General features: G+C 41.7%; 1 protein-coding gene across 2 annotated transcripts in view; it reads left to right on the forward strand.

Annotated features, from left to right (window-relative positions):
* The first annotated feature begins 3164 nt into the window (after positions 1-3164).
* Pdss2 (decaprenyl diphosphate synthase subunit 2) overlaps positions 3165-27090 on the forward strand; it is a 215006-nt gene continuing 191080 nt past the window's right edge. For both annotated transcript variants that reach the window (XM_021173960.2, XM_029482521.1), the window contains exon 1: positions 3165-3756. In XM_021173960.2, the coding sequence (XP_021029619.1) occupies positions 3458-3756 (299 nt within the window). In that variant the 5' untranslated portion in view covers positions 3165-3457. The remainder of the gene's footprint in view (positions 3757-27090) is intronic.

The following is a 27090-nucleotide window of genomic DNA, read 5'->3' on the forward strand; positions in this document are numbered from 1 at the left end:
TGGAACTCACTTTGTAGACCAGGCTGGCCTCGAACTCAGAAATCCACCTGCCTCTGCCTCCCGAGTGCTGGGATTAAAGGCGTGCGCCACCACGCCCGGTTAATAAATACATTTTATTACTACATAAGAAACATTTTTGAAAAAAGTCATAAACTTATTATTTCTAACTCGACTTGAGTATTATATGGATTTTACTTACTCTGAAAGATCCGCATTCCTAACAACTCTCTGCATATAACAAATAGGATTAGAAAGTAGTAGCATCTATGTTTCTATGAGCCCTAAGAACGAAGTTAAAGATCTTTTTGTAGCTCTGTTCTTCCAGGGAACATATTCTATGGACGACGTATGCTGAAAATATCATTTTTAAAAAGTCATTAGCTATTTGCTTGGTATGGTTATGACAATAGCAACTTAATATGCAGTTACATCATTTGCTTCTGTGGATTTTCAAATTCTAGGAATTAGATTTTCCTTCTGTATTTAAAATTATTTAGAATACGTAACATGTTTACGTGATTTGAAAACCAAATCTACATAGCCAAGGATTATAGAATCGTCACCAGTCTCCTTGCTGAGCTCTGTTCCTTCCTGTTCAGAATACATGCCAAGATACATTCACAGTCTTATCTACTTCACAAAAAAAAAAAAAAAAAAATGTGTTATACTACTCTGTACTTTGCATTTTTAATTTGATGTATATCCTGAAAGATATACAGGGGTGATCCTCATTTCTTCCAGTTGTGCTCGAGTGCCCACTTTGAGGTCTGGATTATTTTCTATTAAAATCAATACAGCAACGAACAACCTTTTGCTTTACTTACTTTGCCTTTTGGAATAGGTCCCTAGAGTTGATGTTCCTGGGTCATAATGCAAGTGTGTGTACAATACTGTGATTACCTAATGGCTCTGTGCTACTTTGCATTCTTAGTGGTATTAGATATCCTTACTCCTCACAGCCTGTCACTCGAAATACAGACATCTCTCTAGCTATAAAGATTGAAGGATATATATATATATATATATATATATATATATATACACACACACACACACACACACACACATATATATAATCAGGAGGACTAAAGAACAAATATCATCTTAATTTTCCAAAACTGATTATCACTAGATACAATGCAACCTTTTAACTGTTAAGTATAAAGGAAAGTGCTGGTTATTTAAAGTAAATGGGAGCAGAAGTCCCATGAATAATCAAAAACTTGGCTAACAGACCAAGACCAGAGAATAATGCACTTGGCTTCTGTGAAGAAATTAAAGTACATGCTGTGAATTTTCATTAAAGCAAATGTGTGAAAAGTTACTCTTAAGGTACCATGATCCTGAAGAAGCAGCCTCAGATGCACGATATATCACACTCAGTCACTCAGTCTCTCTCTTTCTCTGGATTTTCCTGACTTCCTTCTCCTTGGACAACCCAGCTTAGGCCTTGGAACTCTTTAGAATGATAAAATATTTCACCTTTTACATTTATTTTTACATAGTAGTATACTTGGATTTTATTGCTAGGAATCTTACATAGGACCTCCCTTGTGGGGAGACTGTTTTTAAATATAACTCACCTTTAATTAATATGCTGTTTTATCTATGGAGCCCTCACTCTGGAACCCTGGCTAGCCTAGAATTGGCTATGTAGACCAGGCTGCTCTTGAACCTAGAGATCCTTCTGCCTCTGCCTCCTGAGTGCTTGTAAGCACCACCATTCCTGGCTCAAAAACAGAATCTTTAAATCACAGGAGACTTGGCACTCAAAGGAAGTTTGCCGCTAAACCTTCTGTGGCTAAAAGCATCTTGTGTGAACAATTTCTCTTTGTTTTTCTAGTTCATTTACATAATGTGAACTTAAAAAATACCAACTATGAATTTTGAAAGCTCACGTGAATTTTAAAAACCATTCCTGAGTGTAAAATGTAGGTAACAAGTCGTTTATTATTTTTATATTACTGATCTTAATGTTACTTTTTTCTTCCCAAGGGATTGAATTTAAGGTTTTGTAATTTTTTATTTTTTATGATTAACAAGGACTTCAACACTTGTTTTGTCTAATTAGAAAGGGCAAGATGCTAGATGTGCTTGAATGGTGGCACCCGAAGAGCAGAGTGGCCCTCGTCTGTAATCCCAGGACTTGAGAGGTGGATGGGGTTAAGAAGTTACAGGTCAGTTTGCTACACAGTAAGAAGTCTCAGGCCACTGTGGCCTAGGGAAAAAAAACGTTCCATCCAGCACTGAAAGCATCGTCACACTGACAATTTTACTTTAGCAACGAGAAAGAATTTTTGGTAACATATTACTTAATGTTGTGGTTAAGAGTATGTATTCAAATAACCAAATTGTTAGGTCGGGTATGTGGTTCCGAAGTAGAGCACTAGCCTAGCATTACTGCATGAGGCCTGGCCTCTATCCCTAGTATCCAAAGGAAAGGAGAAAAAAGGATACCAGATCCTCTAGGTTCACATTTTGCTTAATGTGACCATAACAACTTACAATTTGGCTGTGCCTCATTCCGTTTTCCCCCCTCTAAAATCCGGGGAATAGTATTATCTCTAAAACTCAACAAAAGATTAAGTGAGCTAATATGTGAAATGCACTCATGCCAGTGAATTTTCAGTCCCAGAGCAAGCGAAGTTTCATTCCATTCTCACAGCATCCGTATGCTGAAGCTTCCGTCTGGATTTTTCACAGAAATCCTGGCACTTCGGCCAGGGAGCTAAGGGAAGCAGGGCTCAGCCTCACCGATCGACTTGCGTTCCAGCTCTGCGGGGGCCGCGGAGGAGAGGTCGTCGCCCAGCTAGAGGGGCCGCCCTCCCGGGTCCGCGGCCCCCACCGAGGGCCTAAGGCGCCCAGGAGCAAAAGGCTTCCGGACGAGTCTGCGCCACGGGCCCACGATCTCGCCGCGGACTCACGATACAGACATTTATTTACATAAGCTTCACTCTGCGTTGGGCCGGGGGAAACGCTGCAGAAACCCCGAGAGCGCCCAGATCCAGGGCTAGCGGGGTGCCAAAGGGCGGACACCGACGTCCTGGGGTACAGGCTCCCTTCCATCTCTCGCCTTCCGGCCATCACCGAGGCTCCGCCCCTTAGGGGGGAGGTCCCAGCTGTGCCGTAAAGTAAAGAGCACTCTTTGCCGCTCATCAGCCTTACGGCAGGCCGCATTTCATGCCTCCAACATGGCGCCCCCCATGTAGGCACTGGCTTGTGGTTTCCAGCGCAGGTATCCAGTGCGGTTCTGAGCAGCCGCTGGGGTTACGCCAGTCTGCGCTGCAGAAGCAGCAAACGTTATTCCTGGTTACGGCTCCAGAAAGCCATACTTCTCTGAGAGTTTGGAATTGCCGTCTCCTGTTAGATTCTGAAAGTTTTTCTTCAGCCCTTGTTTGCTTCCCGTGTCATTTCTGGCCACCTTCCTCAGGTCCCCGACCCTCTCAGACTCAAAACTATGAGCCTCCGGCAGCTGCTGTTGCGCTTGTCCGGTTACCTCGGGGCTTCTGGTCCCCCCAATCGCCACTGGTGGTACTTCAGATCCCTCGACAGCATCTCCTCGGCGGGCTCCTGGCGTGGGCGCTCCTCCAGGTCCCCGGCCCATTGGAACCAGGTGGTGTCCGAGGCGGAGAAGATCGTGGGCTACCCCGCATCCTTCATGAGCCTGCGCTGCCTGCTGAGCGACGAGCTCAGCAATATCGCCATGCAGGTGCGGAAGCTGGTGGGGACGCGACACCCTCTGCTTACCACTGCCAGGTGAGCGACCCCCCTCTCCCACTCGTCTTTCTTTTTTAAAGTTATTCTGGTTAGCACAGTCATGGTAACTCTGGGTCTGGCCAGTTCCTGTATTCTTCCTTTCTTTTGAACTTTTAAGGTATTCTTTGGTGTCCCTTTAACATTCTTCTACTTGGCCCAGGATAAATGGTTTTCGTAAAAGAAAAACTTGAATGTGTTTTACAGTTTCTCTTCACTTTTAGAGATGCAGATGCTTCATGGCTTGTCAAGGTCTCAGAGATGTATACTTATTTAGTCACAGTCAAGAGGTGCTACTTTAAAAATGGAATAGAGCCGGGCAATGGTGGTGCATGCCTTTAATCCCAGAGCTTGGGAGGCAAAGGCAGTGCGATCTCTGAGTTCAAGACTAGCCTGGTCTACAGAGCAAGTTAAGCTGTTTACCTACAGAAAGATTAAGACAAGAGAGACCAGCAGAATAGACAGCTCCGGGCAGTGGTGGTGCACGCCTTTAATCCCAGCACTTGGGAGGCAGAGGCAGTCGGATTTCTGAGTTCGAGGACAGTCAGGGCTACACAGAGAAACCCTGTCTCAAAAAACAAACAAACAAAAAAACCCCAAATATCCAGGTATTGGACTATCCAGATTGAAGTCAGTTTCCTCTGACGCTTTTACCACTTAATACCAGACTAGTGTTAAACTTGTCACTAGGGTTTTAAAAAAAAAAAATTTATCACTTAAAAAACAACTCATACCTCATGTTTCGTAGTTTATTTCAAGCACACAGAAAAGTTACGAGAATAAAAATAGTACAAAGAGGATTAGGGGAGATGTCTTTGCCACAGTACTTGTTGAACAAGTCCTACCACCTGGTTTGGATCGCCAGCAACAAAGGCTGGAGGTTTTTCGTACCAGTACTGAGGGTGTAGAAACTGGAGATCCCTGCAGCTTGATGGACATTTCGTCTAGCTAAACCAGCAAATTCAGTGCTAAACAAGAAACTGTCCTCAAACTCAAAAGTGAAAAAGCAAACAAGAGCTGGACAGAAAGATGGCAGGTGGGCTTATGAATGTTCAAAACCACTAGCCATAGGAGAATTGCAGATTTACATTGCTATGAGATCTGTCACAAAGGTAAGAGGAATGAAATACAGATTTACAGAAGGACATCCTGGTGAAGAAACAGAAAAACTAGATTTGGCATGTATGTAAATCAGTATGGCCAATCTGGAAAATGGAAATTTCTTATAAGATTAAATTATACATCTTACATAAACATTTATCCTAAAGAAATAATAAAAAAAAAACCACCTTGTCTATATCAGAATCTATACAGGGATAGATAGTGTTTAAACTTTATAGATAGTGTTTCAACTTTATAGATAGTGTTTCAACTTTATAGTGTTGAAAGTTGGCTGTAAATTTGCCAAAATCTTGACAGCAAAATGTTGATAATTAAGAGAATGATACTCAGCATGGGTATTTGGGATAGCCCCAACCTGACCAACTCAAACGTCATTTATTGGTCAATGGATGATCAAACTGTGATATATACATAACCATAAAGCTCTATTTGGTGGAGCTGAAGAGATGTCTCAGTCATTAAATTGCCTACTGTGCAAGCTTGAGGGCCTGAGTTTAGATTCCAAGTACTGAGAAAAAAGCTGGGTGCCAAGAAAGTGTATGCAATTAGGTTTTGTAGCCCAAATATTAGGGTGCAATGTGGAGACAGGCTGTGCCTTTGAGCCCATTGGCCAGCCAGCCTACATAACTAATGAGTTCAATGAGAGACCTTGTCTCAAAATATAAGGTGGAGCAAGATAAAGAAAATACTCTTGCCTCACATGTATACACACTTGTTAAAACCTGCACGTGTTCTCTCAAATACAAACGCAATTTGATTTTTTTTTTTTAAATTGATATCACTGTGTACAACTGAATGAATCCTAAAGGGGTTATGCAAAGTGAAGAGATTTTATCCTCCCCAAAGTTAGGAGTTACCATGTGACTCAGCCGTTCTTCCTCTAAATATATTTCTAAGACTTGAAAACAGAGTCTCAGATAGTTATATATTTATGTTTCTAGTATTGTTTCCAATAGGCAGGAGGTAGAAGCTGATCATGTGTTCATCAGTGGGTAAATCTATTAGTGAAATGTAGTATATGCATACATTGGAATGTATGTATTCACATAACCAAATTGTTAGGTTGGGTATGTGGTTCCGAAGTAGAGCAAGGTGCATAGATCAGTTAAGGATGAATTTCTGCTCCTTGTTTGAGCAGGTGAAAGGCACCTGTCTTTTTTATGAGTCAGTTTGATTAATAACCAAATTGTAATAAATCTTCATTCATGCCATATGAAAGGATGGCATGATGAATTTTAAGGACTCTGTTGCCAACAAGACTCATTGGCTTTGTATAGTTGAAGTTCTGGCTAGAGACATTTTTATGTTTCAGCCAGTTTCAGGTTTGTTCCCATATAGAGGGATCAGCAAATTATGTTACCTGTCCTATTTGGTCTTCTTGATTTTTTTCTTTCCTGACTGCAGCCAAGATCTTCAGGGGGGTCTTCCTCTATCAAGTCTGATCCTTATTATTTTGGAAGGAGTCCAAAGCCTTTTTTTTTTTCTGTTAACACAAATATAGAGCCCTTCTCCCAAAATACCATGTCCTTGGTCCAGCAACCTGAAGTATAAAATCTAAAGTATAGACTGATTCAATTTTGCAGCCTCTTTTTTATTTAGATCTGCTCTACCTTGACCTCTGTCATAGAGAATTTGTAATACAATTATAATCACTGAAATTATAACTACCTTCATGTTGACAATTAAAACAATTTAAAATAATTAAGATAATTATTTTTATTTATTAAGATACCTACCTCCATATACAGTTGTTTCAATTGTGGTAAGCTAGCCACTGGGCAAGAAATGTACTAACTATCTATAGACAAAATGCTGTTTGCAGGATAATTTACTGCTAAGCATTACCAAGACAGGGTAAGCTAGTCCTTCATAATTCCTGATTCATCTGGGTTCTGTCAGATGTTCTGGGCCAGAAGGCTGAAGATAGATGCTCCAGTGTTATAAGGAACATTAGGGACTGTCCAGACAGTAAGCTATCTCTGTCATTTCTATGATTTTTTTTCCTTTTTTTTTTTTTTTAATTAGGTNTTTTCCTCAATTACATTTCCAATGCTATCCAAAAAGTCCCCAATACCCCCCCCCCCCAGTCCCTCACCCACCCACCCCCACCCCTTGGCCCTGGCATTCCCCTGTACTNGGGCATATAAAGTTGGCAAGTCCAATGGGCCTCTCTTTCCAGTGATGGCCGACTAGGCCATCTTTTGATACAAATGCAGCTAGAGTCAAGAGCTCTGGGGTACTGGTTAGTTCATATTGTTGTTCCACCTATAGGGTTGCAGACCTCTTTAGCTCCTTGGGTACTTTCTCTAGCTCCTCCATTGGGGGCCCTGTGATCCGTCCAATAGCTGACTGTGAGCATCCACTTCTGTGTTTGCTAGGCCCCGGCATTGTCTCACAAGAGACAGCTATATCTGGGTCCTTTCAGCAAAATCTTGCTAGTGTATGCAATGGTGTCAGCGTTTGGAAGCTGATTATGGGATGGATCCCTGGATATGGCAGTCTTTAGATGGTCCATCCTTTCTTCACAGCTCCAAACTTTATCTCTGTAACTCTTTCCATGGGTGCATTTCTATGATTTTTAGAAGCTTCATCCCTATGCTTCCTGCATACCTAAATCATATTTATTCCTCTTCAAATCTCTGATGGTGTTGAAGACTAGATAGTTATAGTCTCACAACTAAACTTACGTTGTTTAGCATTAAGGAAGGTATTCTAGATTTTAAAAAGTTGGGCTTCAGATATAATACAAGTAAAAATCAAAGATAAGTGAGGTGCAGAATTGTAAACTCATTAATTAGTATAGATGATAAAATACTTTATCTAAATGGCCAAATAAAATGGACTGGACATTATAAATGTATATCATACCTTATAATTTTCATAATTGTTATAATTGTATTTAATTTATATCTGAGAGAAAAGGAGCTAAAAAGGGGAATTGTTGAGGTTTGGTCTTTTGCAGTGTCTTGTAATTCTAAAGGCAGGCCCCCAAGACCTGGTTGTCCCAGAGATCAACAGAGTCTGCATGTAGACACAGTGATTTGTGTGACCTTGCCCTCAAGTTATTTCTAATTGGTGAATAAAGATGCTGACAGTAAATAACTGGATAGAAGAGACATAGGCAGGTTTTAGGGTTTCTGGGCCTGGGGGGCTGGGAGGCTGGGGGAAAACCATGAGGGAGACAAGAAGGTGAGAAGGCAGAGAAAGTCTCCATGGGATAGGAGTCAAGAAAACATGGCCCTGAAGGCTGGCCAATCGTAGTTTAGAGCAGCCTGGATGAAAGAAACATGTAAATAATAAGTTGGGGTTATCAATACAAAATAGATTTTTAATAGCATAGAATGTAAATATCTGCCCAGCTCTAGTGCTGACCAAGGCTGATTGTAAATATGAGGTTGTGTGTTCCTTTTATCCTGGAACTAAATGGTCAAAGGCCGGGTAGAAACCCTGACTGGGATTAAACATTTCTACAACAATACATCACTTCAAGTCAAGGCATAGTGGGGATAAGAGAAGACTAGGAGGGAAAGGAAGAGAAGGGGGAGAGGAAAAGGCTTGGGAGATAACTGACTGTCTCTAACTTCAGTCCTGAAAGCACACAGCATGTGGCTTCAGGCCGCTCATTTCATCAGTGAAGTAAGGGGCTTCTCAAGGTGGTTTCCAGAGGTATGGCCAGTCCTAAACTGTCTGGAAAGTACTGCTGGACCTGGATTTGGTTTGTAAGAAAGCCCTTCTCAGTGAAAAAACATTGAATACAGTGATGCAGTGAAAATACGGTTCTTTCTCCACAATTTAAAAATCATAAAAGTTCAAAAAAAAAACATGTATTTTCAGACTCATAACTTCATCTTAGTGGCTGGAGCTTTTCAGCTTTTATTCATCCCTGTGAATGTGAATATTCACCAAGTTACAAAACTATTAGTGTTTCAATACTGGATCAGTTTAGCTCTTGCCCAAATGTAGAGTTAAAAGCAGTTTTCTAAAATCCTAAAACAGTTATATTCTGAAAGATACTTGTTTTAGGGGTGTGGTGGTTTGAATAAAAATGGCCCCTGTAGGCTCAGATATTTGAATACTTAGTCATCAGGGAGCGGCACTATTTGATTAGAAGGATGGGAGGTGTGGCCTTGTGGGAGGAAGTGGGCTTGGAAGGTTCAAAGCCCATGCCAGGCCCAGTCTCTGTCTCTGTTTCTCTGACTCTGTCTCTCTGTCTCTGTCTCTCCCCCTCTCTTCCTGCAGATTAGGATGTAGCTCCAAGCTTCTGCTCCAGTGTCATGAGTGCTGCCATGCTCCCCACAGTGTTGAAAGTAGACGAAACCTCTGAAACTGTAGCAAGCCGTAAATGTTTTCTTTTATAAGAATTGCCTTGGTCATGGTGTCTCTTTACAGCGGTAAATCAGTGACTAGGACAAGGGGCTTTGGATGAGGGCCTGGCCTGTGGTCGTGGGAGTGCCCAGGTGAATTGTTAGTGTGGGAGACATTAAATGTAGTCACAGTGAATTGGTCTCTCTCTTCCTGCCAGCACAGCTGTGCCCTGTGGTTTTGTTGCTGCCTGTCTAATTCAATTCAGTACCCACTTGTGCATAATACATATTTTATTCATTTATATTTCGATGTCAATCATTCATAGTTAAGTATTTTTAGCTTTTTAAGTTTACTTAGTATACTATTGTGCTAGTTAGTTTTTATTGTCAAGTTGGCACAAGCTGGAATCCCTAGGACAGAGGGAACTGCAATTGAAGAATTGCTTCGATCACATTGGCCTGTGGTCATACACTGATGGATAATTCATGTGGAGGGGCCAGCATCCTGGACAACTCAGCACCATCCAGCCACCTGACCTGGGCTGTATAAACATGTTAGCAGAGTCTGGTATGCCTTTAATCCCAACACGCAGGAGGCAGAGGTAGGCAGATCTCTGTGAATCAAAACCATCCTGGTCTACATAGTGAGTTCCAGGGCAGCCAAGGCTACATAGTGAGACTCTGACCCAAAAAATAAACAACCAAGAAGAAAAGCAAGCAAGCAGGTAAGCTAGCAGGTAAGCTAGCTAGAAGAGAATCAGCCTGTAAGCAAGCCAGTAAATAGCATTCCTTCGTCTCTGTTTCAACTTCTCTTTAGCAATTAACCTGGAAGTATAAAAGGAAATAAACCTGATTATTCCTAAGTTGTTTTTGGTCATGGTCTTTATCACAGTGAAAGAAAATTACACTAGAGCAACTGTCTGCTCTAGACAGATATGAGAGCTTGAATGCTTCTGAGACCTCACAGACGGTACTTGGTCATCTAAAAGATGGCACAGATGCCTCTTGCTGTGGAACTGTTCAGAGTGTCAGTGCAGCTGACTTCTTTGAGTGTGGCCCTATTTTCTTTCATTTTTTCTTGACAGATTGGGTTTTTAGGATTAAACATTTATTTTTAGGATTAAAGTTTGTTTAAATACTTTGTGGTTTTGCCTTTGCCTTCAAATGCTCTCTAAGTTAGCTTCAGATAGGTGGGGTTCACTAGTAGTCAATTATAGGAGATAAAGTGTGGCTTTAGCCTCTTCTCTTAGGGGCCATTGATTGCTTAGAAGAGACCATGCGTTCCACTCTAGTTATTTGGCTATCTAAAGAAACTGTTAGGTTTTTTTGTTTGTTTGCTTTTAATATGGTGGAATTCATTAGAGTTCTTTCAATTTGTTATTAGAAATTTAACTTTAGTCGTCCATGTTTATGAAAGACCCTTTCTCGTTTCAGTTCTGTAATTACTGACTACAAACCTGTATTTCTTACAAAGAACTTTTTCTTGGATGACTAGGAGAGAATTATAAATTTTAATTCATTCCACAAATATTTGAGGTATTCTGGGCATGGGGTGTAAAACATGAATAAGACACAGTTGTTGCTGTCCAGGAATCCATGAGAGACAGTGCAGTAAGCAAGCACTCTGGACTCAGACTGGCTTCACATTCTGCTCTTACAGACCACTGTGGTCTTAGGCAGCTTACTTCTCCCAGTGCCCTAGCCTCCTCCTCCGTAAGTAAGGATGAGTGGTAAGTTAGTCAGTGTTTGATGAGGTTGAAGGAGTTACTATAGATCACACACAGATCTCCAAACGGTAGCTTGCCATTACTAAGAGAAATCCGTTTTAGCAAGAACATAAGCCCAGCTTCAGAGTGCCTACAGGGAAAAGTCGCATGTGTGACCCAGCATGCCGGACAGACAGACAAGGAGAAAACAGTGTCTTTCTGGGGACATTCTAAGGTAAAGTGGCCTCTAGGTTGACCTGTGTTGGATGAGAAGGAAACGGCTGGAGCAGGTTAATAGAGACACGAGAACTGTCTGGCAACGTCTAGGAAAATCTGCAGTGGGACAGAGCGAAAATGGAATGGGGTGAACAGAAGAGGTGAGAGTGTGTGCTGCGGCCATGATGGAGAAAGAGATGACAAACGTGCTCCTCAACTGTCACTAAGCAGAAACCAGGCAGAGCGCAGACAACAGCTGCATTGTTGTTTTTAATGAAATCGCAAATGTTCGCTTTTACCAAAAAAGACCCGGGACCAGAGGCTGGAGTGAAAGCCTGCTGTCTCAGAGAGGTAGAGAAAGCACCCAGCTGACCTGCCTTCTCAGCTGGTGGTCCTCAGAGGGAGCACTCTTTCTCCACGACCATTTGAAAACCCCTCCAACTGAATGTCCCTTCCTACTTCCTGTGCATCTCTAACCTCCTGCCTTCCTCTTACTCTGTTTTTTTTCCTACGTTCACTCCCTGTCAACGGTTGCTTGCTCTACCTCTTCACCTATGGTTGACTGTTTTTAATCCTGTTTCAAATAAACAGAAAGCTCTTGGATTAAAGGTGTATACTAGAGCCAAGCCACACCACAACTAGAAACAGGTTTTTCCAGTAAACAAGACAAGCTTGGGGTTCATAGTATGATCAAATATCCGGCAACACTGTGTTTCATTCCTTATTGCTAAAGACTTGTTTGTAGCTTCTCTGAGGTTTCTATTGCTGTTATGAACACCATGGCCAAAAGCAACGTGGGGAGGGAAGGGTTGATTTTATCTTATAGGTTACAGTCTTCTCAACAAAGGGAAGTCAGGGCAGGACCTCAAGGCAGGACCTAAATCACAAGTCATGAGGAGTGCTTCTTACTGGCTTGCTCCTTACAGCTTGCTCAGCCAGATTGCTTGCTTATATTTTTCTTGTTTAATTTTTTAGAGATAAGGCATCACTGTGTGGCCAGTTTTGAAATCATAGAAATCTGCCTGAAAGGTGTGTGCAACCACACCTGGCTCAGCTTGCTTGCTTATACGATTTAGGACCATCTGCCCAGGTAACACTGTCCACAGTCACCTGGGCTCTTCAACTTATTATTGATCAAGGAAGTGCTCCACAGACTTGCTACAGGAATGTGATGGAAGACTTTTCTCAGTTGAGGCACTTCTCAGATTGACAGAAAACCATTCTTGTTTTGTGCTTGTGCTCTGAGATGTAAAGCAGTTTGTTTGCCATAGATGAAGATCGACACTGTCTCTAGTTTTTGGCTACCTTTCATGAAGCATCTGTGAACCAAAAAAAGTTGATTTAAGAGATAAAGGAAAAGTTGGGGCTGGATTTTGAGGTGATATTTTAATATTGCCTAAGAAGATCTAATCTTGTTCTACTGCCAGTAAGAGATGTATGACCAGATGAGCCTTTTAAAAGCTGGCTTTGGCAGATGTGGAGATCATGATTTGTAGGAAAGATAAGCTGGGTGCATGGAGACCTGGAGGAAGACTGCTGTAGTTCATTCATTTCTTCCTTAGCTGCTAGCTAAATGTGTCCCCTAATGGCCAGGTTCTGTGCTTATCACAGAGAACATAAAACCTCCAGGCATTGTTAGTCACTTTGGCCTACTCCTCAACAAGATTTCTAGTTAAATAAGGGACATATAAAGCTATCTGTGCAACATGATACTACATGTTTGTTATGATTTTTAATTTAAAAAAGAAGAGTGGTTCTGGGGTCGGGGTATGGGATTGAGAAGTCACAGTTACTCCTGAGTATTGACACTGAGATGCTCATGGGGACATAAGGATGGGGGTGGGGTATGAATGTAGACAGCAGTTGTGAAGTAAGAGGGAAGAACGGGTTCCAAGTACTTCTGTGAAGTGGGCTGAGAGACCTGGGCTGTAGAGAACCAGTCTGAAGGAAGCTGAGCACCTGGATCTTGAGGCAGCAGGCTGTTTGCATGGGGAATGTTTGGAGAGCACAGAAACAAGGCCGTCTAGCTAGGCAAGGGTCTGAGGCATGAAGACATGTCTACAATGCAACTAGAAGTGGATCATGCACTGCTGAGGACAGAGCTGGAGTTGGAAGTACTCAGCCCAGGTAAGGTTGAAAGCCAGAGGGTTTCTGGTCCCTCGAGGATAGTATTTAGAATTTTATCAGCATAGTTCACAAGCAGTGAAATACATTTGGGATTATGTGAGCATGGAGGAGCTAATCAGGCCTTATAGCCTCTCACAGGGATGGAGATGTGGCAGAGAGGTCAGGCAGTGATAATACAGTCTCTACTGGACTGCACTGTGTCAAGCTTTGACTCTGTCTGGATTTAATCTTTGGATGAGTCCTTTAGCTTTGGAGTCCCATGGTAGGCAGTCTGGCCTTTCTTCTATCATAAACTTAAACCTTGTGTGCCCGCAGTGTGTACCACGATGAGCCCTGCATAAATCTTAGCCACCCTTTGGTCAGTTGGGTGATAAATAGATATATAGATAAATAGATATATTTCATAGAGTGGCTTACGTAGTAGATTGCTTGTCTGTCTAGCATGAACAAAGTCCTGGTGTTCATTCCAGTTCACACCAGTACCACATGCAACTGGATGTGATGGTGGCACTTCGTGGTAATCCCAGCACTCAGGAGGTGGAGGCGGGAGGATCACAAGTTCAAGATTATCCTCAGCTGTATAGGAAATCCCAGACTAGCATGTGCCATGTTAGACCTGTATCAAAGCGAGCAGGCCAGCGGACAAACAAAAGCAGCTTAACAGCTCATCAGTTGCTGCAAACACTTATCTGTGCATGTGGTTCAAAGAAAAGTTCAAACAGTGTTCTTGTAAAGTTAACCCAAAGAGAGGTTTCAAAATGGGTCCTGTGTGTTAACCCTCAGAGCCTGCATACTTAATGCAGGGTCTAGAAGTAAAACTGTCCTTTCTGCTGTGCGACTAGATTTGCTGTGACACACCTGTTGTTTGTTTGTTTGTTTTGTTTTGTTTTGTTTATAGATGTTCTATTTCTTATTTTTATATACTGAAACTTCATTTTAACAAATAGTTAAAAACAGTTTTGAAAATTACTACTCTTCTAGATTCTCCTTGGAATGTTATTTCATTGGGTTCAATGTTTTTGTTTTTATTTTTTAAAGCAAAATGAATTGGTTTTATTTCCAGCATTGTGAGCGGAGAGATAGAGCTAATGAATGTTATGTTCTACTCTAGTGGTAGATTTGAATTTGCCAAACATCGATAATTTTTATGAACATAGTCTTGATAATGTTTATAATATTATAACAGATTTGTGACATGTTTTTTGTCAGTTTGTTAAAGATTACCAAGTCAAATTTATTCTTGGAATGAAAGTATCTGTCTTGGGGTTTGCATTTGCTGTAAAGAGACACCAGGACCAAAGCAACTATTATTACAAAGGACAACATTTAACTGGGGCTGGCTGACAGGTTCAGAGGTTCTCAGTCCATTATCATCAAGGCACGAGCATGGCAGCATCCAACCAGGCAGGGTGCAGGAGTTGCTGAGAGTTCGACATCTTCATCTGAAGGAAGCCAGGAGAAGACTGAGCATCCTCACACAGCCAGGAGGAGGGCCTCAAAGTGCACCTCCATAGTGACACACTTTCTCCAACAAGGCCACAGCTCCTAATAGTGCTACTCTCTGGGCCAAGCATGGTCAATCCACCACAGTGCCTCTTTGGATCATTGTTGACTTTTCTAACTTCAGGCCATCTTGCATTCTTTTCTATCCTCATCTGTCTTTAGGCTCTCTCCCCATTATTAGCTAAATCATGATTCAAAATGTCATGATAAGGACTACTAGGTGCCTAGGTTTCCATCACTATTGGAGGACAGAGGAGAGGACAGCTTCCCTGTTTGAAACCCAGGAAATGTGACAGAAAGGTTTACATATAAACAGTGCCCTTGGCACCTGGAGCTATTTATTACCCAGTAATATGGCAGTATTTCTGGGGAGATGTAAACCAAAATCTGCTTACTCCAGAGAAGGAACTGAAGACAAGCCAAAGTAAGGATACTGCCAAAGCCCAATTACTGAAGCAATGAGTTTATTGGGGCTATTGATAGGAATATGGGTGAGGGGTTACTCATAGCAGCAGACATGACTCAGACAGCTACATCCACCAAAGCCCAACACAACATGGACGATGGCTCACAAATGCTAAACACATGTAGCACTCTGTACAGCCCAAAGGCAGCTTAACAATTGGAGAGTGTCCTTTCCCCGTGCTCTGAGAGTGTCCTTACCACTTACATATGCTTGGGGGCTAGGGGGCCTAGTGAATCTGTCAGTTTCAGCAACGTGTGGAGTGCTTATTGAGTTGTTTCCCTCTGAGTTTGAAGGAGCCCCTACAGGATGGATTAGCCCCTGTGTCCTAATGAGAGCTCCTCTAAGGTGAACTGGGAGGAAACTGCTGGGGAACAGTGCACTGCACTGCTCCATTTCATGGTCACTTCTTCTTTGCAGTAGTGACTGTCCAGGTCCTTCTGCAGAGGTTGCCAGTTTGGTCTGTCTGTCTGCTGCATTTTATGTGTTCTTTTAAGTTGTTTTCTCACTTTTTTTTTAAGGGATGACAAGAGAGTATTCATGACATGATTTCATGAGTCCAAAGTGAGTGTATAGAAATTGGCCGTACTAGACCTGGCATTTCACTCTAACATCACAGATCCTCACAGTATTCCCTCGTCAGCCTGGGGAACTGGGACGAAGCCTTTCATTTTTCATGACTTTACTTGTTATATACTTACTTGTGAGTGTTCCTTAGAATAACAGCATCTTTAAATGGTTAATTTGTTGAGGTAATATCTTTTGTCCTAAAGAAGATAGCCTAGGACCTTGATGGTTTAATTTCTTCCAAAATTATGTTTCTGGACATCTGTGCCTTTGACCCAGTGAATTCCTGGTAGATGTTATCTTGCCGCCTGTCCGATGCTTCTGCCCTGTTTATGTAGCATTGAGTTGGGAATGCAGACTGATTTTAATTTGTACTTGAAATTCTAACTAATTTAAGTTTAACTTAATTATGGCAAATGTATACTATCTAAAAGGGCACTGCACTTTTGGGGGCAGGCCTGTATAATGTTATGGATAAGATCATGGCCTCATGCACCTACCAATCCTTAAATTGCCATTTCCTAGTTGTGTAATCTGCAGAATCTTTGGGCCTGTTTCCTCGATTGTGGAAGGGGTGATATTTATTCTGGCCCCACAGGATTGTAATGAAGATCACATTATAACATAATTATAAAAGCTTGGCTTTATGTGTTCAACAAATACAGCTGCCGTTATTAGCTGTTATTTGTGTCTAATAGTTTCCTTGAGGTCTCAGGCTAGTAAACACCCTGCAACACTTTTCCTTGAAGGATAGTTAAGAACTGAAAGAAATAGTATAGACTAAAATTTTCTGGAAGGTGTGTTGTGTTGTATAAATATGAGATGGAGATGAGACCCCGACAGTAAGTACGAGAAATGGCGGCAGGTAAAGTTGTGCGGTGTGCTGGAAAGAACGGAGTTTGGGAAGCAGCAGATCTGACTTCAGGCTAGGGAAGCTTCAGATCTACTGAGGTTACCTGCTACCTCTGTAGACAAGCTAGTCTCTCAGAACTCAGCTTTCTCGGCAAAGATGGGACAGCATTTCCTATAGTGAGGACTACTTACTTTGTAAGGCTCATTGGATGAAAGGCTCAGGCGATCCGCCACACAGTTTCCCTTTTCGAATTCCTAACTAGAGACTTGACAAAATAGCCATCCTTTCTGAAACAAAATAGTATTCCATCAATACACTTAGAATTGAATGGAATTTAGTAACAAAACAGGAAGCTGAAGAGAGTAAAGGATACCGGCTAGAATGTGGTTTGCAATTAGAACTTTTTTAGTTTGAGTGGTTTAATTTAAAGAAGTGAGTGTAAAATATGGGTATAATTAGCACTGTGAGTGTTAGAAGCCCCAGCACAGTAAACATAATAGTCACGAGGCTTTGCAGATTCTAGGTTGGTTAGTAATGAGTAAGGTTCTGCTGCAGGTGAGGAGTGCATCTCACTGCAGCTGTCTGCCAGAATCTGGCCTGCTCTCTCTTCAGCTGCTGTTCCCTAGGGAGCCACTGCTGCTGCTGGAGCCACGTGGGCACTTAGATATCTCGGGAGTTAGGGGAAGAAGTATTTGTAGTCGGATTAAAAACAAGATGCTTGCCTCTTTATGTGGGCATCAAATCAATTTTAGAGGAATGTCAGTTTAGTGAAGCTTCCTGGAGACAGATGGGTTTTTTCTTCTCTGCATGAAACTCCATTAAAGGCATCAGGAGCACCCCGTGTTCTGGAGGATACCGGTAGGCTTTTGCAGAGCTTTCTTCCTGTCTAGCTGTTTCTGCCTCTGCACTTTCTACCTTAAGCTTGGGGTCACAGGAAATAAGCCTACATTCACATTGAGGTAGCTCTGCTTAGCCACAGGGTGGAAGGCAAATGTTACCACTTTCCTCAAGCAGTTTCTAATTGTTCTAGGTCAAATTGCTTATCCCTTTGTCCTCTCAAAAGTTAGAAGCTATGACATCATTGACTTGCACTCCCATGTGGCCTCCATCTGTCGTCTCAAGAGGTGGCTGTTTCCACTAGTCTAGAAATGTCCTTGAGATGATCACTTGGGCTGCTGCTTTTCAGTTTTGGTTTGGTTTGTTGAGATAGTGTCTCTATATAGTCCTAGCTGGTCTGGAACTCACAATGTAGACCAAGCTGGCCTGAAACTCAAAGAGCACCACCTGCCTCTGTCACCTGAATGATGGGACTGAAGGGCTGTGCCACTATGCCCAAGCTTTTGAGCTGTTGCTTCACATGTAACCACAGGTATAACTGGTTAACCTGCTCCTGTGGTTTGGACTATGAGTTCAAGAGTTTCTGTCTTTCTGATTGTTCAAGGTATTGTAGCTAGGACGTGGTAGAACCTCCACAGTGAAATTCTGGATGTCCCTGTGTCTTTTGGTAGAAGCTATGATCAACTGTGCTGACAACATAGGAGCAAAATTTTGTATGTCGTTTCTGTGAAAGGAACCAAGGGATGGCTGGACAGACTTCTTGCTGCTGGTGTGAGTGACTTGGTGATGGCTGCAGTTAAGAAAAGTCCACCTAGCACTAGTAATTCAACAAAGAAGGTCATATGGAAGAAAAGATGGATGTTTCTTTATTTTGAGTTAACGCAGGGGTCACAGCAAACAATAAAGGGGAGGTGAAAGGTTTTGCCACCAAAGGTCCAGTGCAAAGGTTCATGCAGATTGTGTGTGGCCCAGGGTTGCAACTGATTTTGCAGTGTAGTTGTAAAATATAATACCCATTGCTCAAGAAGAAAAAGAGAGAAAAAATGTTTCCTGGGCTAGAGAGGTGGTTCTGTGTGAAGCTATGGCATCACTGACATACTGCCTCTGGAGAAGTCCAGGGTTCATGGCCCAGCACTCACATGGCAGCTCACAACCATGTGGAACTTCAGTTCCAGCTGTGTGTGGTGCACACACACACTCAGGCATGCACACAAGCACATAAACAGTATCGAGAAGTGTTTCCAAGACTATGAGCTCAAAATAGGTGACTTCCTCTTTGTATTCCCATTGCCTCACCTATAATCAATGCAGAAAGTCTTCAGTAAGCACACACCAACTTAAGTGGGTAGAATAAAACTTCCTAACCAGAAGTTCATACCCTTTTCCTGACCTTTGCCTTAGTCATTACTTTAATTAGATTGCAGTGTTCCATCTTACATACACTTTATGGATTAAAGATAGGGATCAATACTTCCTGGAAACAAACCAAGAGAAAATGCAATTAAAATTAGGTGGGGAAACTTTTCCTGGCTGCAATACTTGTCAAGAATGGATTGCTACAAGGTGTGGTTGCATCCTTTGGTTTTGAAATCTTCCAGGTAGTTGGCTTGTACCTTGAAAACAGAAGCAAGGGCAAACACAGAATTCTGTATGAGACTGTACAGTGTACCAGTGAACACTCTGTATGTTCCAGAAAAATATGACTATATTCAATGTATAGCATGAATATAAATGTTTTAGGACATTGGAGATTTAGTTATTATTGGAACACAAGTTCTGATCAACAGGTGTACAGCCTCCAGAGAAAACGTAAGATTTATTACTGCAACATGTATTCTTTTCTTATACTGCTTCATACTGTCGGTCAGCTCATCAGAACTGTTTCATGTGATTGGGAGGTGTATGCTAACCACAAATCATATTTTAAAGTAGCAGTGCTAGTGGAAATCTTTACATTTTGGCATATTAGGTAAATTGTCAGAAGTTTTTGTTCAGAAACCTCCCAATACTACTACAAGAATAGGCATTTGGGGCAGAACACAAGCATTTCTAATAGGGAGGGGTCTTTGGGGTTTTGCCCTCCTGCTCCTATCTATTAACTAAAACTCTATAGATACAACATCTGGAGTTACTTAGACACTATTTTTAAAAGGCCAAGTCCTTAATCAGAAACCTCTTTCTGGCACTGAAAAAAGTTTTTGGATAGATTGGATTTGTATAATTGATTTTTAGAAGTGTCTGTATTCATATAAGCTTTGTCATCGTGCACACACAGGTGGGGACTACTAGGGACCAAGGCTAGTGGGGTTGTTGATGTGCTTCTCGAGCAAGCAACCCAACATGCTAGCCCGCAGATGTCCCTTGGCTTTTCTAGTCATACTCTGGTTTTCTTTTCTTTTTTTTTTTTTTTTCTTCTTCTTCTTCTTTTTTTTTTTTTTTTTTTTTTTTTTTTTTTGTTGTTTTTGTTTTTTGTTTTTTCCAGACAGGGTTTCTCTGTATAGCCCTGGCTGTCCTGGAACTCACTTTGTAGACCAGGCTGGCCTCGAACTCAGAAATCCGCCTGCCTCTGCCTCCCGAGTGCAGGGATTAAAGGGGTGCGCCACCACTGCCCGGCTCAGGTTTTATTTTTAAACCATGTGTATAAATTCATTTAATTCAGAAGAAAAACAATTTTTTAAGATGCTATAAACACTGGGTAAAGTGATACAGTTTCAAACACTCACCCTGAAAGCAGCAACATTTTATTATTAAACAGACACTCCAAGCAGTTTACCCCGAGGAAGAAATACACATGAAGAAACAATGTGTCTTTACTGGAGAAACTTGAACTTTGAACTGAACAAGCTTTGGTAACTACATATGATCAAATAAGCTTTTGAGGATTCCGATCTTGATAAATGTTACAAGTCTACTGAGAGAAAGATTCCTCATGCCCTTTAATTCTTTCTCATCCTCAGAAGTGGCATGATTCTTCTCCTCAAGATTACATGAGGGAAGATATAGCACACGTCTTACCTTTTGTTTGTTTGCTTAAGACAGGATTTCTCTGTGTAGCCCTGCCTGTCCTTAGACTTTCTTTGTAGACCAGGTTGGCCTCGAACTCAGAGTTCCACCTGTCTCTGCTTCCTGAGTGCTGGGATCAAAGCCTCCATTCCTAGCTTTCTTATAGTTGTTTTCTTTTGACTGTTTTCCCTGTTCAACATTTCAATGGTACACTTACTAGTATGTTATTAACAGATTAACCATTAATTTATCTATACAAAGCTACAATAATTAAAATAACATGGTAATTTTATATAAATGGACGGATATACAGAGCAGTGGAGTGGAGTGGAGAGTCTGAGCATGAACCAGGACTCTTCTCCAGTTTGTTCCCTGGAGGAAGGGCAGGCTTGTTAGTAAGTAAGTGGTGCCTTGGAAAACTGGAGCTCTCTAAGCACAAAAAGTGAAACCAGACCCCATCTCATCTGACACAGAGCAATCAAATTGGAAGGGATTACCATCTACATGTAAGAGATTGTAAATGTAACTTTTATTCACCTGCTGTCATTGCTGTCTCAGAGGCTACTGCTAACCTAGGCCTAGTCCAGGAAGCTTCTAGCCTCTGTACAATCTAGTCTACACCTAGAGCGTTTTCAGCCTCTGAGACTTGCTGATGAATAAGTTCACCCTTTCTGCCTCTTTCTGATCTCTGGCTGGCCGATTCAACTCAGCTGTTCTTGCTCAAACTTCTCTCCAAGGTGACGGATTCAATCTGGCTTCTTTCAGCTTTGGGTGAATTGTTCTGCTTGGCCTCATACTAACTTTGGCAATCTGTTCTAATCTTCTGGCTCTTTCTCAGTCTCTGGCTTGTTCTGTCTTCACATGTGTCTGTCTAGCTTGTTCTCTTTCTGCAACTTGTCTCTGTATATCTATCCCAATAAAACTGCCCTCTCGCCGGGCGTGGTGGCGCACGCCTTTAATCCCAGCACTCGGGAGGCAGAGGCAGGCGGATTTCTGAGTTCGAGGCCAGCCTGGTCTACAAAGTGNTCGGGAGGCAGAGGCAGGCGGATTTCTGAGTTCGAGGCCAGCCTGGTCTACAAAGTGAGTTCCAGGACAGCCAGGACTATACAGAGAAACCCTGTCTCGAAAAAACAAAAAAAAAAACAACAAAAAAAAAAAACTGCCCTCTCTGTTTCTCGGCACTGCTTTCTAAGTAACTTCCTTTTCCTCTCTCCTGAGAGTTGGGCATATCCTATTCTGTCAAATTGTTCTCTGATTCATCATTTTGTCTGCCATTCAATTAGAAATCACTTTCAAACATGGGTGCTTCCTTTTACAAACTAATTTTACCTTCATTATTTGGGATTAAAGGTGTGTGCTAAGGATGAGCCACACCACAACTAGAAACAGGTTTTTCCAGTAAACAATACAATCCTGGAGTTCACAGTGTGATCAAATGTACTGAACAAGAAATTATAAAACTTCGAGAAGAAAATATAGGGGGATGCTTTAGGACACTGAAATGAGCAAGTGTTTGTGGGGATAAAATCCTCAAAGGAGAGGAAACAAAAGCAAAGAGATGGATCTCATCCAATTAAAAATCTTTACATTAGGGCTGCAGAGATGACTCAGTGGTTAAGAGCACTGGCTGCTCTTCTAGAGGACCTGAGTTCAATTCCCAGCACCCACACGGTAGTTAACAGTCATCTAGAAAAGGATCTGATGCCCTCTTCTGGCCTGCAAGTGTACATGCACTCACACATAAGATAAATAAAAGTAAATAAAAATAAATCTAAAAAAGTTTAAGAAAAACTGCACATTAAAGGAGATATTGGGATGAATGGACCATATACAGAGTGGAGGAAAATACACACCTGAAATGATCTAATAACCAGGGTATCTGAGAACCTCAAAAAACTCAATTGGAGCACCCCCTCATAAGCCAATAAAAATTGAAACTGAATAATAGATCATTATAAATATATGTAGAAATTTCTCAAGGAAGACATGCAAAGGGCCATGACAGAATACTCAATATTACCAGTTACTTTGAGAAATGCAATTAAGATCACAGCGAGATCTCACCTAACTTTAGTAAGAACAGCTGTTATCAAAAAAGACAAAACACACCGTGGTGGTTTGAATAAGAATGGTCTCTATAGGCTCATATATTTGAATGCTTTGTCACCAGGGCTTGACACTCTTTGAGAAGGATTAGGAGGTGTGACCCTGTTAGAGTAGAAGTTGCCGTGCTCGAGGAAGTGTGTCACTGAGTGTCTTTTTTTCTCTTTTCTTGTACATTAGGATATAGCTCTCAGCTTCTTTTCTGGCACCATGCTTGCCTGCCACCATGCTCCTTGCCATGATGATGATGGACTAACCCACTGAAACTGTTAAGAAAGCCCCAGTAAAATGCTTTCTTTTGCAGGAGCGCTGTGATCATGGTGTGATCGTGGTGCTTCAGCAGTAGCACCCGGACTAAGACACATAGCCAGTGAAGGTGTAGAGAAAAGGGAGCCCTTACACATTGTTTGTGGGAATGTAAATTAGTAGAGCCATCATGGGAAATGCTGTGGAGGCGTCTTAAAAACTGAAAAATAGGTCTGTGATATAGTGCATCATTCCCACCACAGGAAAAACAAACAAACCTGTATCAGGAACTGAAGCCAGTCTGCTAAGACATCAGTACATTTGTGTTCATTGCTGAAGTATTTACAGTTAACAAGAAATGGGATATTTTACTTGTCTATAAGCCAATGAATAGATACAGATGTGTTGCATATAAGACAACAGAATATTATTCAATCATAAAAAGGATGAAATTCTGTTGACAGTATGTGTGGAACTGGAAGCCATTATGTTAAACAAAATAAGTCTAGTGGTGTAAAAGACAAATTTTCCTTGACTTCTGGGGTCTAGAACAAGGTGATCTAGTAGAAGTTGAGAATAGGGTGGTAGGTGGTTACTCAAAGCTGACAGTTGGAACAGAGACTGAGGAATGAGGAAGATTGTCCAGTAGGAGATAGGTTGTGAGGGCAAAACTGTTTTGGAGTTTGGAGAGATGCTGCCTCAACAGATAAAGGCCCTTCCCATCCATGAGAGCCTTACAACCTGTGTTCAATGCCTAGAACCTAAGCAAAGGTTCATATAAAGAACCAACTCACAAAGTTGTCTGCCCTCCACACACCAGCTGTGGCCTGTGTGTGCATGCACGGATACTCTCTAATGAAAAATTAAATAGAGCTTTTGATGACTGGCATAGAAGTATGACTGTGAATACTATTAGCATGCGCTCAAAAGCTAGGAGAGAGGATTTGGGATGTTTTCAGTATAAGTAAATGATAAACCTTTGAGGCGATACATATGTTCACTCCCTTTTGAACATTATGCAATATATAAATGTATTGAAATGTCACATGGCATCCCATAAATATCTACTTTTTAATGTATCAGCTCAAACTGGCACCTCTCTAGCTTGTCTGTGTGGGACTTGTTCTGGCTGAGGTTAGGAGTAGGAGGTGGTACCTCATTGGAATGAGCCTCTAAACATCTGATTTAGCAGTGAATAGGAGGAGGGACTTTGAAAATAGGAAATGGTTCTTCAGCTTAAAGATTTGACATCATTTAAAATCTTTCTGTGGAAAAAAAAATGTCCTTTAGTGCTGTCAAGGCAAGGCTTTAACAGAGTGCTCAGACGATGCCGCCATTCTTGAGAGCAGAGGAGTCGATGGGTTGGTTCTCAGGAACCCTTTGTTCTTGTTTTCTTTCCCTCCTCTGCTGCCAGGGACCAGGGTTTAGGTTTCTACAGCAACCATAGTTGGGACTACATAATACCAATGCTCTGCGTGCATGTGGTGTCAACTCTGAGACCTTATACACTATGTGTAGCAGGGTTACGGTTGCTATGGAGATCAATCTTTGGACACACTCCGTTGATAACGATGTCTTTCATGTGTGGCTTTTGCTGCTGAGAAAGAATATGAGATGCTGCTGCAGGTTGACTGACGGATGACCATCAGTAATTATTCTAAAGCCTTACTCTCACAATTGAAAACATGTGCTTATTAATACACTACAGCTTATACAACTTCTTTAAATGCTGGGATATGATAACCCAAAAGGAGGGAAAATAATGGCTCTTAAAACCACACCTGACCAGGTGGGTGTCTCAGACCTCTGACCCAAGCACTTGAGAAGCTGAAGCCAGATTGCCATGAGTTTGGAGCTGGCCTAGGCTATGAGAGTCTGACTCAAAAACCAAAACAAAATATACATAGAAAAAAACATATGGTCAGATTGGTATGGTGATGCAAACCTGCAATCCAAGCATTTAGGAAGCAGAGGTGAGAAGATCCACTGAGTTTGAGGCCAGTCTGGGCCATGTGTCAAGTTCTAGGCCAGTCTGAGCTACACTGAGATCCCTTTCTCAAAAGTTAAGGATGTAGCCTTGGATTTGGCCCCTAGCAAGACAACCACACCTCAGAAGCGTATACACACACACACACACACACACACACACACACACACACACCGCACACATGTACATATCACGGGGGTGGGGGTGGGAGGAGGTAGGGAGTATATGTTATCAGGTAGGACCCTGATCAGTAGGTGACCAGATTTCTATCCAGCCCTCTGGAAGCTGCCTTAGGAAGATAGTGAATTTGAGGCTAGCCTAAGCTACCAGAGCAAGCTCCTGTTTTTATAAAAGCAAAGGAGCTCGTTGTTAAGACTTTTTACAGACTCGGGTTAGAGCCCACCTTTGCAAAAGCATACTGTAAAAGGTCAGCCTACTGTATGTAGTTCTAGGCATTTATTGTAAGGTCTGTCATTACTTAGGGCTGAGGAAAGCACAGCTATTCCTGAGTTGCTGTATCTGGGTGCAGTTTCTTGGGTAACAGTTAATGAACCTTTATCTCGGAGAACTTCTCTCTGACTAGTGTTTTGACATCCACAAAGAGAAACAACTAGGAGACACAGTGACTTTATTTTCTTACCTTTCCTTTGACAAAGTATTTAAGCCAGAACACAATTCCCAGGCCAAAAGTTTAAGCTAATATCGACTTAAAATTAATATAGTGGTTTTATTTGTAGAATGTTTGTTGTTTTTAAAGAATGTGGTATTCAGTTGATTTTCAGTGTGTGCGTTGGGTTGAGGACACCCTTAGCAGGAGTAACTGATCTTTTGTGAACTACTGTATTAGAGTAGCAGTTTACAACCCTGGCTGCACTCTAAAGTGTTTAAAAACACCAGTGTTTGAGCATAAAATAAGTCAGCACTTTGGGATGGGAAAAGGCATGCCATTGCTGGTCTCTGTCTCTCTTCACTTTGGCCTCTTGCTATTCATGCTTGCTCAGGCTTGAACACAGTGAAGTAAAGGGGGTTTTATAGGCTCAGCAGTCTAGGCTTTGGATTTACTGATAGATGTAATAAGAGCTACATCTGGGTGTAGTGGTGCCTTTAATCCCAGCCCTCAGAGCAGGGCAGAGGGGCAGGAGCATCTCTGAGTAGAGGCCAGCCTGGTCTGCATTGTGATGTCTAAGACAGCCAGGGCTACACAGAAAAACAACAAACAAAAGGAAACAGAACAAAAGTAATGTGAAATATAAAAAAAAAGTTAGAAAATGTTAGTCTTACCAGAGTTTCCCACTGTTATTATACTTAGTAGCTACAAATTTAGTGGCTCAAAATACCATTTTATTAGATGTTCACTAACTTATGTTCTGGAGACCAGAAGCCTGAAATGAATCTGAAGACTAATGTCAAGATGTAGGCAGAACTGTGTTCTCCTGGAGCAATCTATTCCTTGCTTCTCCATCTCCAAGAGGCCCCTGTATCCCCTCACTGCCTCCGTCAGCCGACAGCAGGATCTGACCATCCTGCCTCCTGCTTGCAGCCTTTGTGGTTACATGGGTGTCTTCCAGGAGCAATCTCCCCGGGGGGGGGGGGGGAATCCGCNNTNNCCTTTGCNGTNTTTGCTATTGGGACTGTGCGTGTAGCTCATTAGAGTTAAGCTAGCTTCCTGTGCTTGAGGCACAGTTCTCTGCATTGCAAAAAAAAGTTCTTCGTGCTACACAAAGAACTATTCATAGGCTGAAGGTTAGGAAGTAGACATCTGGGAGATAATTATTCAGCTTACCACACTGCCTTAACCAGACTGTTACCACTTTGATATTTTCCTTGCTACTCTTTTCTAATATGCACATCTTATTTGCATATAACTGTTGGATACATGCATAACTTTGCTCAGCTGGGCTTTTGTGTTTCAGACTCTTAGGATTGAGAGATCAAGCTGTAATAAGTATTTCTGGGTTTCTTAGAGTCCATGGTGTGGTAGTACTGACCTAAAATGATAAGCATTTGGTCTGTTTACCTCAGAATGTCTGATTGCAGTTTTGAAAAGTCCTACCCAGGTCAGCCAAGGGCCCGTGTGACTGGTTTGCCAATCAGTATTGATCTCTATTGTTAAAACAAAACAAAACAAAAACCTTTCACTAATTATTTAAAAAATGTTGCCTTGATCTAAGTACTTTTTAAATAGGTTCCTATTTTCTGTTTTTTTTCTGATGTTTTAAATTCATCATTAATTTCAGCTTCTCAGTTGTCTTATTACCAATCTTATCAAGAGAGTGAAGCTGTCTTATCCATTACAAGCA

The sequence above is a fragment of the Mus caroli genome, chromosome 10 (genome assembly GCF_900094665.2).
Source record: "Mus caroli chromosome 10, CAROLI_EIJ_v1.1, whole genome shotgun sequence".
Lineage (NCBI taxonomy): Eukaryota > Metazoa > Chordata > Mammalia > Rodentia > Muridae > Mus > Mus caroli.